Raw genomic sequence first — 11,143 nt, forward strand, 5'->3', positions numbered from 1 at the left:
GTGTGTGTGTGTGTGTGTGTGTGTGTGTGTGTGTGTGTGTGTGTGTGGAAGAGAAACCCTTTCATCTTCTAAAGTGGTTCCTGTAGCTTGATTAGATGGCGGTGCTCCAGAGTCCATGGGAAAACACACACACAGACACACACAGCTGGTCAGGTGTTATCCTATAGGTGCATAAGCTTCAGCCCAGTAGAGTCTGTGTATGCAGCGAGATGGTTTACATGGTTTATTTTCCAAAAATCAACCACGTATCTCTGGTGCTCTGAACTTTACCTTTTGTAACGTTTCTTCTACGATTCCTCATATAACTTATTGAAATGACACACTTATATACACACTCTTATACACGTGATGTACATTTCCATACATCCCTTGTAATGACTGTGTAAAAACAACTTCATTTTACATTCTGTGATTTTCAGTCCATCAGAAAGGTGTCTTGTGATGACTTTTTGTAATTCAGCAACATCCAGAAATGTGCCTGAACTTTTTTCTGTATTTTGCAGTGAGTAACATTGTGTTTGTTGCAGCCCCATCTCGTAAAAATTACATTCAGCGTAAGTACATTGTCAATTATGGGTTGGATGGATGAGTCAAACAAACACAGGACTTTCACCCAGGAGACCACTGCTTCTGTCCTGTGTGAAATCAAAAGTCAATGTTGACTTATTTTAAATAATGTAACAAACTTACTTATTTTATGCTAAACCAGTAGTTTTGTTGCTAAATGTAAGCAAGTAGTTTCTGCAATCTTGGAGAAAATACGTATCCCTCTAAACGTAATTGAGGATGCAGTAGTTGTATGGGAATGTAATTTTGTCGGAGACAGGTTTATTTGTTTCTGTTCAGATGTGGGAATCGAAACCTGGTAAATGTGTCATTACTTACTTTGGCACATTCTAAATAAAAGATGTACGCCTGGGATGACGTTCTTCATTTGGCTGCTCACAAGCAACACACAGACACTGGGCCTCTGAAGACACTGGGCCCAGGAGCCTCTTCACCTTTTAATCCGTCCTTGATGCTCGGCCAGTTCTCACACACACACACCAAACACAAAGATGAACTTAAATGTGCAATGTACATCACAACCAATAGTTTTTGAAATACCAGTTATCTTTCCCTGAGTAAGTCAGGGAAACAGCTGCCCTCACACTTCTACAGCTATTCAAACAGAGAAAGACATTTAGAAAGAACAACTTATTCAGCAGCTTCCGGTGGTTTCAAGCTGAAGAAGGTTGAGTAACAGAAGATCATTCTGGTGTCTTTTCTTCTGTGACATGAGCCATTTAGAGTTGAAGAAAGTGTGTGTGTGTTGAGATGGAATACTGAGTGGACACACTGTCTCTCTCTCACACACCGACCGACAGCAGGACAAAAGTCTGTATGGGATGGTCTGACAGCTCCCAGGCAGAAAGACGAGATTATAGAGAAAGAAATAGAGAGAAAGAGAGGGGAGGATGGATGATAAGCACAGAAGAAGAATGACAGGCCGCCGACTGTGTCCTGGAGTTAAAGCAAACAAACAAACATTTGTATACACAATCTCCAAAACAAACTGTTACTGTGTAGCTGTGGTGCTAACAATTTAAAACTGTTAGCATAACCAGCAAGAACTTTAGGAAGATATTGTAAGTGTAATGCTACTTACAGGTTTTCCCCTACCAACAGAAGTACACAGGCCAAATCACTTTTCACAACTTAATGTTTATACGACAACATCAACTTTACCATTTTCTAGCTTTTTGAGAGCTTTCAACCCCATTTCACAGTCTTCATCAGCAAATGGAGTTAGCCCAGTTGTCATGGGGTCAACCCAGTTGTCATCATATGACCTGCTAACTATTTAACTAGAGTGGCATAATAACAGGTGGTTGTATGTGTGTATATATATTGTGTGTGTGTGTGTGTGTGTGTGTGTGTGGGGGTGGGGGGGGTTATTCTGTCTCCTACAACATTACGTTATATTTTGCACATTTGTGCACAAAACTACTACTTCTAAAAATGTTCAGCTCTTTAATTTTAAAACAAAGATACTATACATGTTTTTTATAGCATTTTATCAAATTTATATTGTACATTGTTCTATTCTATATCTATGTTTCTTGACTTTTGTAGTACTTGTTTTTTATTTGGTGTTTTCTCTTACTCTGTTTATTGTTATGCACCAATACGCCAAAGCAGATTCCGTGAATGTAAAAACCCACTCTGAAATGAACCGGATTCTGATAATAACGAATCTATACCATGAATCACTGGATTTTCCCGAATCCAAACCCCTAGTGGTATTCCTCTTTCTATTGGGTGCTTACAAGATCTGAGTGTGTGGCCGTCTGTGTGTGTGTGTGTGTTTGCATGTTTGTTGAGAACACCTGTCTGTCTGTCTGTCTGTGTTTATTTGTGTTTGAAGGGTAATCTGGATGCCCATTCTGTTTGTGTGGGTTTATTTCCCATTTGTTGTTTTGCCACTGAGTGTAATGATGCAGAAATGTCAAAATTAATGAGACAGTAAAGAAAACAAAGATACTTTATTTTACACTCATAAGATGGACTGATGGGGAGGAAAAAGTGAAAAGGAATAGCAGTGAAGGTGAGAAAGAAAGCTGACTAGAGAATTAAGGAAGCTGGAGAGAAAAGAGAAATAAAATACACAGAAGTGAGTAATAAATTCCCCAAAGCATTGATCAGATTAACGATGCATCCATGTATGACGGCTTTATTTGAACCGATTAATGAACCGTGATTCAAACGCTGAGCATCGGTAGGAGTTGTGCCCTCCTCCATCAACCACTGGGGACGGGCCAAACGAGAGAAAGGGGGAGGGAGGGTGACTGCAGATTGAGTTGGAATAGGTGCCTGGTGGAGCGACACGGAGAGAAAGAGGACAGAAACCTCAACACACCGCTCCCCAGGACTATAAACTAACTCCCATTCCTCTCTTTCTTGCAACATATCTCCCTCTATTTCCCCCCAAATGCCTCTCTCCTACACGCGTTAACGGCTCACTTCTCCTGAAACTCTGAGGGATTCATTCCTCAAACTTGTTTTTTTTCTTCCTCGGACCGGAGCGAGCGAACAGGTGGAGATGATGGCGAGCGGACCGGCGGCGGCGCCGCTCGGCGCTTCGCTCCCCCAGGCTCTGCGCACCCAGAAGCGGGTCGCGCTGCTGCTGTGGCCGCTGTTAGTGACCTGCTGTCACTTTGCGTCGGCACAGGAGCTGCCGGAAAGAAACGGGGTGAACGGATACAGCCTGCACCCGCCCTACTTCAACCTGGCCGATGGCACCAAAATCACCGCCACGGCGACCTGCGGGGAGGAAGACACCGGCAGAACCGTACAGGACCTGTACTGCAAGCTGGTCGGAGGCCCGGTGTCCGGAGACCCGAGCCAGACCATCCGGGTGAGCAGGACAAAGCTTTATAAACATCTAATTCCAACTCATGCTGCTCAATAGTGAGTCGGAAACTTTATTGGATCCAATGGATTTTTGTTTTCCATAATGTTCCTTATTAGTCAATATAAATTGCAGTTGTCCTTCATAATAGTCTGATAGGGTGTTGTATGCTCAGTTTTGAGTTTAACAGTGATTTTCGCGTGTTTATTGCACTGTTAAATAATTCCTATGATATTCCTACAGGCTCCGAGTGTGTCTGTGGTGCTCCGTAGTACTGATGTGCCTGTAGTAGGCTATGTGTGTATGGCAGCATTAAACATTTTGTTGCATTTGCAGCATACTCTTGCTTCATCAGTCTACTTTTAGGACTTAATGGAATCTGATTTAGGATTTGTGATGACATATGATCTTCACTTTTCAAAGTATGCTTTTGAAACGTATTACTGCTCGTTTTACTGGTGTTTTGCACCAGTTTTCTGTCCTCAAACTGCATGTTTTGATCCAGCTTTTCTACTCTAGATTTTATGGGAATGACAACCTGCACACTTCACTGCATTCAGAGTAGAGAGTTGAACAGAGGGGGTCAGCAGTGTGCGTGGATCTCCCAACTGCTCTGCCAAGTCATTATTTCATGCACTGCTTCCTTTGTAGGTCTTGGCAACACTTAACACAGGCCACTTATATAAGGACAGGCAGCATTTCACTTGGACGGAACTCCACAGAAATTCAGCTACCACATAATTTACGTGTTTATAGATGAGTTTTGAATGTGAAGATGAGCTTGTAAAAAGCAATGTGTGTTTGATGTCTGAGCCTCCAGGTATCACCCGTTAACCCAAAGGCTTATTGCAGTTTCATATAGGTTAACCATTAAAAGCAACCCTCTGGGCGATAACATGCAGGCTTATTGCCTTCTCCCTCTCTCTCCCACCTGTCGTTGCCTTTCCTCACGGTGACTGATGTATGTCTTTGAAATCCAACTAAGTTTATCTGCAAGATTATCGCGCCCAGAGCGAACCCTGCTCCACTCTGGTGGTGATTCATAAGTCAGGAAGGAACAGAGAGATTCTGTCACTGCTAAATCCTGAGCTGATGTTTGGTGTTTGCAAAACAGGTGACCTGCATGCTAATAAGTACCTTGTGAACTGAAATTAAAAGAGATCAGACATGAAGATAAAGATGTGTTGGTGAGATAAATGGAAGATTGGTGAGAATGAACAGCAGGGAGTCTGAAGTGTTGTTTGAATGTAAAGATTGTGACTGAAAAAAAAAAAAAAAAGCATGTGCCCTGAGGGGTGTGTGTGAGAGCTTTCAAGATTCTTTCAAGTTGTTTAATAAACTTCAACTTAAGAACTACACAGAAACAAAATAAATTCCACCGTAGATGGGAGAATGAAAGAAATATATACTCTAATATATATAATACTCTTTAATTCAGCTGGTAATTTGGCCCTGTGGTGTAAAATCCTCTGCAGTACTTGATCCCGACCACATTTGACCCACTTCAGCGTCTCCACACTGAGGATTATATCCAAATGTTCTCTCACCAGAGTTTTCTTTCAGTCTTTCTCTGATCTGCCTACTCAGGGCGGTTTGGTTGAAGTGGTGACGTTGGTGCATAATTAGCTCAGGAAATCTCAAAATGAACCCAAGAAATCTGGTCATTAGCTCGAGGAATGGCACATTATGCGTTTGGGCTAAGAGGTTCAGCCCACTTTGCTGGGCTATTGTGGCTCGGCCCACTTGTTGGGTTCCTGGACCCCCTGAACAACATACACACACACACACACGCGCATTACCAGAAAACACACTCACTTTTCTGTGTTGAGGTTAATCCTGTTTTGATTTGACAGCAAGCCGTGAGAGTGTTTTTATTAATTAAAAACAGCAGGAGGAGGACTGTAGTTTGTGTGGTGTGGCAGAAAAAGCTCAGGACTTTTACCCAGGAGACCGTTGCCCATGTCCCGTGTGAAACCAGAAGTCAACATTAACTTATTAGTCACATAACTTGTACTTTGGTAACACCACTTCTGTAGTAATTTGAACCCAAACCACATCTTTTTCTCAGCATAACCAAGTAGTTTTGTTGCCTGAACATCGCAGGAAATACACAGGCGCACTGATCGCTCTCATGTTGCTCGGCATCTGTAGGAAAACACACAAAAAATAGCAAAAGTACTTTTCATAACTATATCTGTGGTATGAGGATACGTTGCACCAGGAATTGTACCAGTTACTCATGATGGGTGTCAATGGGAATTTAGGCTGTAAAAACAAATGTGATTTCACCTCAAAAGATGACCCAGTGCGTGCACCTTTTTAATGTTGGCGAAGTATCATGAAATCCTGATGCCATATACAATGGAAGATTGATTACATAACGTGGCAGGTGTTGGCTGAGCAACACTTTGTTTCGCTTTGAGTGAGGAATCCAAGTCTGCAGGGCAATGCTGCTGGAGAGTTTTGCTCATTCACCTAACGATGGAGGGAAGGAAAGAAATGGGAATAGAGATTAAAAAGCGGTTGAATGAAATGGTGTGTAATGCACAGAGAGAGAGAGAGAGAGAGAGAGAGAGAAGGAACTCTAACTGTTCATTTCCAGGGGGTCTTTTTGTTGACAAGAGAGGATTGAGCGTGTGCTGTGAAAGAAAACGGAGAAAAAGAGAACGAAATAGCGTGAAAAGGCGTTTGACAGGCAGGGAAAAAAGCAGACTCCCTGACATCTCACTGTACTAAACAACCTGTTGTGTTCTTTTAAGGTGTCACAAACTTGGGTAGGAAATCAGCTGGGCCATTGCTAGTTGTTTCAAAGCTCACAACCTGAGAAGCACCTTCATTTGCCTGTGTTTAGCTGCTAACTGGAGGTGATTTCCTGCCTTCTTTAGTGTCTTCAAGTCGTTCTGAACTGCTTTGTGGTCTCAGACTTTACAGACATGACAGCAATAAGTATTAAAGGAGATATTTAGATAATTACAATTGAGTAAGCACAAGGGTATGCAATGGGCAGAATATAAGTGGGAAATACATTTTTGAAAAGCAATGACAAAGTAAGAAACTGCAACAATTTCAAAGATAGAAATGTCTGTTTTATCACTGAAATACAACTACAGAGCCAAATAGGTGTCACTGAGGGTAATATTTTATAAATTGTTAACCTCAAATTAGTCATTCATACTTATTCATTCACTCACTGAACAATGTGCCCTCAATTTACTTCATCTTGCTCTCTGAAGAGCTTCATTTTCTCCTCACTAATCTCAGGGCAGCCATGCTTTGTAGTAGAGGCACTAATCTTGGTTAGGGATGAAAATAAAAGTGAATTCAATCCAAGTGGTCAGTGATGAAGGTAATAGTAACGTGGACCTAAATTGAAGAGAATGATTTGTAATTTTAAGTACACAAGATTCACACAAATGTGAAAAGAAGGAAAGTCTGCGGACGGGAGAGAGGGTTTGGGGGTGGGGTTGATTCAGATAGGAAGCATCGACCTCTGACCTCAGTGACCTGCAGTGATAACATCTCCTAACTCTGGCTTTTGTTCAGGTCCACACTTGTTTAGTTTATGCTAACTCTTACATAGCCAGCAGTGGTCGGGTTAAAAGCTCTGACAACCAAACTGGATTAGCTAAGAATGAAGAGAGGCTTTAGAAGCCAAAGAGGTGGAGAGGACACTTCAAGTGGACTTCAGCCCGACGGCATCACATGGCTGACCCGGAAGTTGTAATGCCATGGTTTGGCCACAATGTCAAATTTGCTTCAAATCGCTCTTCCTCTGGTCTTGGTGTAGACAGAGTCATTGGCTTGTAACGCCAGAGTGTGTTCAGTTTTCTCCTTTTCGAGGTGTCAATAAGAAAGTTACATATCGTGCAACAGCGCTTGCAGCTAACGAGACTTTTTAATTTTTGTTATTGGTGCAATACAACATTACAAAAAGACAGGCCAATTGGATGGTGTCAAGACATACAAACATTAGGACTCTAAGACAAGTACAGTACACTACAACAGTTAATACTGAACTGGGAGGTTAAGTTGGGCAGGTACTGTAGGGAAAATTATAAATGATAATAATGATAATTAATAAGAGATTTATAGGACTTCTTAATATGTTATCAAATAAATGTACAGTTACTCTACCACTAAATTGAGGAACAGAGGCGTCAGAATGCACTACAGAGGTCACTGCTATCCAACACGCCCCACAGCGCAGACCTCGGTACCAACGTCGCCGGTGTAAGAGACGGCCTTCACCTGGATGGAGAGTACTTTAAAACGGTGCTTGTGTGGACTGAAGTTGTTGTTTTTTGAGAATGAAGGAGGAAAAACACAGTTTACAGAAATACCCATGTACGTGTGGAGAAGTACCTAAGATTTATGTGGAATTGCTGAAAAGTTCCTTTCAGACATTTAGACAGCTGGACTGCATGCCTGAATATGATTTACTTTCCACAAACAAATACCAGACGATGAGGCCTGATTTGTGCTGCGATCGGCCACTTTTGAGGTTATTGCTTAACTTTGTTATTTTTTTAGGTTATACCAGCCTTTCAACTTGTGTTCTTTGGAAATAATTGTCATGAAGAAGTGACTAATTAATGTAAGATCCAATTATTGTAATTTTGACTTTCTGGACTTATCCTTGAGTGAGATACTAGTATACCATACACTACTTGATAGATAAAGTACCTTATAGTAGCAAGTGTGTATTATTTTTTCACCGAGGCTATGAAACTATTGTTATGAATGATTTTCCCTTTCTCATATAGTACACTATGATTTAAAATCAGACTGCAAATGTGTGTGAATTTAGCACAAAGCCTCAGTGTGCCTCAGTCACACTGAGGCACAGAGACTACATTTATGATACATTTGAACCTACTAGCAGAAATACAATAGATATGGCCTCACTGTTACCGCGGCCTCACCACTGGAATATAAGTAACTTGACCCGGGTAGCTTTGGGGACAAATAGTTATTTTTCATAGTGTTTACTGTCACTCTGAAACACTGGTTTGGGTGGTTGGATAGGGCTGTAACTTAAAGACTAAGGGGTCAAATCCCACAATAACCAGTGTGTGTGTTAATAACCACTTACATCCTCTTATGGTGTTTCTGAGCAAGAAGTTCAGTCTCCACAGTAGATCTGTAAATAAAAGTTAAAACAAAGTGTAAAGAGGACTTTTGTCAGTGAGATGTATTGAGATAATCCAACCAAAGACTACTGCAGGTGTCTCACTAATTAGTTCCTCCTGTTGAACCCATCTGGTGTATCAACTGATTGGATTTGAACCCTGCAGACTCTCATTTGGTACATGGAAGCTCTTGTGTATCCTCTGTGACATTTGATGAAATATCTAATGATCAAAGCATAACTCAAAGACTACAAAATGCTAGGATGTAGGTACAATTATTCACGGTGCACCACACAGCGGCAGAGTCTGTGGGGGAAATGTGGTTGTAGTTTCAGTTGAGAGCTTTGTAACAGTAACCTCGTATGCTCAACTGATGATTAAAACTTTATACATGTCTGTCTCTGTCTTCTCAGGGACAATACTGTGACATCTGCAGCCAGGGCGAGAGCGATCGCGCCCACCCCATCACCAACGCCATCGACGGAACGGAAAGATGGTGGCAGAGCCCGCCCCTGTCCCGCAGCACGGAGTACAACGAGGTGAACGTCACCCTGGACCTCGGACAGGTAGGACTCATTAAATCTACATACTAAAACACGCCTACGCATGTTGTCTATTTACTTTTTTTTGTTGGTCAATCTGTGGTTCCATTAAAGATTCTCTACACCAAAGGTGATGCATCACAAGCTCTGCCAGTGTTTTGAAATGGTATACACTTTCTGTCTCCAAACTGGGTGTTGATGCATGCTTCTCTGAGTGTTTTTCTAGTATTCCAGCTTGACAGAATGATTCAGGATTGTAAATATCAGCGTGTTTATTAGAGTTGTGAAGTACATTTATTCACCTGAAATTCTGATCTTGGTTCTTATTGACTTGCCACTTGTGCTGGAAATGTGAAAATGTTTTTGTGCGAACCATCACCTGAGCCCATTAACTGGTTTAGTAGCTCAGTGATAAATCTGCCTCTTGAAGCTCAGTGACCCAAAAGAAAAACAAAATCAAACGGTTGACTCTTCAGTTGATTTTAGAGATGTTGTTTTTGGCAGGAGCTTGTGTTTGTTCCAGCTGGTGTTGCAGTGACTCTATCAGAATGACACACACTCGTGTATAGACGTATAGCACACACACAGGGACGCCCTCTATACAGAAAAGCTTCACTCTGTCTTCCTGTGCTCCAAGTTAACCTTTTTGTGTTCTTGAACGTCGCTCTTGAACAACCTTTTATGTTTCTGAATGCGACTCTTTTGTGCCAGGCTCTGCTGCTCGAGTGCCCTCATTCAGCAGCGTTATGTGTGTCCAGTGTGTCTGTGCACTTGTGTCCTTGACAAGAGTGTTTTCTGTCATGGCATTCAGTTTCCCATCCCTCTTCCGTCTATCGTCCCCTCTCTCCTCTCTCTTTACTTTATTCCCTTTCTCTCGTCTGCTTCCCTCGCTCAGGGTCGAAGGTCTCAATAGAGAAGCAGGGAGCTGTCATTGTCACTGAGTGCTTAAGCTTTGATAAGCCTGTTTACCTTGTGAAAGTAGTAAAATAATGAATAAAAAGTAAAAAAATATTCACAATCATGTTGGCATTGACTGGATGACAACGATGCAGGCTACCTGGAGTTTTTTTTGGGATATCGACTTTGTTACTGTGAGGAACTTTTAACTGGTTATTAAACAGTCTCAATACTTTAATACTCTTTAATACTGATGTCTCTATTTGACCTACAAAAGTAAACAAGACCATCAGTGAGAAGAATATCTATTTCTATACAGTTATTCTTATGTTTGGCATCGGTTCCACTGGGTCGGATTCCATGCGAAATTGCATGAAATCATGTTTGTTCACCGGAAAGTCCTTCAGCTCAGACTACAGCAGGGCCTCCGATCCATCTTTTCTTTGTGTTATTTCTTGTTATATTTGTTTTTTGGGGGATTTAGACTGTTGCTTGGACAAAACAGGACATCTGGCATCTTTTGAATCCAGAATACTCAATTCAATTTATATTGGTTCAAATCGTAACAGAAGCTTGAGGCGCTTTCCATTAGGAGCAGGTCTAGACCCTTCCCTCCTGAGCAAGCACTGGGGCGACCGTGCCAAAAAAACCTGACATTTTATAGACTAAACAAGTTATTCATAATGAAAATTCTCGTTAGCTGCAGCCGTAGATGTGTATTAGTGAATTAGTCCTCTTTTATTAGTTTTCTTGTCAACAGCATTGCGAGGATGATTTTGGTACACTTGCCCTGCATGTTCAGTGCCTGAATGAGTGCACTGGAGAAAAAAATTGAGAAAATCATCGTGGCACCGAACAGTTTGATTTTGAAATTCACCAGAACTGATTCAAAAAGATATGTTGGTATAAAACCTTCTGGTAGCAGCTACAGATAACCATGGACTTTGACTTTGCTTTTGATTACATCTTGATTACAACCTACATAACAAAATGTTTTCTGGGTGGCATCGACGCTAAGAAGACAGAGAGGGAGGGCAGGGGGCGAGAGAGGGAGAGAGGGTCTCTGGTTACCAGGTAGCAGTTTTGTCTTGAAAGAATGTAGGTAGGCCAAGGCTTGTGTGTGTGTGTGTGTGTGTGTGTGTGTGTGTGGCTCAGAGTGTGTTGAACACACCCACACCGACCCC

General features: G+C 41.7%; 1 protein-coding gene across 2 annotated transcripts in view; it reads left to right on the plus strand.

Moving 5' to 3' along the window:
• The first annotated feature begins 2,851 nt into the window (after positions 1-2,851).
• lama5 (laminin, alpha 5) overlaps positions 2,852-11,143 on the plus strand; it is an 89,663-nt gene continuing 81,371 nt past the window's right edge. For both annotated transcript variants that reach the window (XM_031844286.1, XM_031844287.1), the window contains exons 1-2: positions 2,852-3,397; positions 8,934-9,086. In XM_031844286.1, the coding sequence (XP_031700146.1) occupies positions 3,083-3,397; positions 8,934-9,086 (468 nt within the window). In that variant the 5' untranslated portion in view covers positions 2,852-3,082. The remainder of the gene's footprint in view (positions 3,398-8,933; positions 9,087-11,143) is intronic.

The sequence above is a fragment of the Anarrhichthys ocellatus genome, unplaced genomic scaffold (genome assembly GCF_004355925.1).
Source record: "Anarrhichthys ocellatus isolate YVR2014 unplaced genomic scaffold, GSC_Weel_1.0 scaffold5, whole genome shotgun sequence".
Classification (NCBI taxonomy): domain Eukaryota; kingdom Metazoa; phylum Chordata; class Actinopteri; order Perciformes; family Anarhichadidae; genus Anarrhichthys; species Anarrhichthys ocellatus.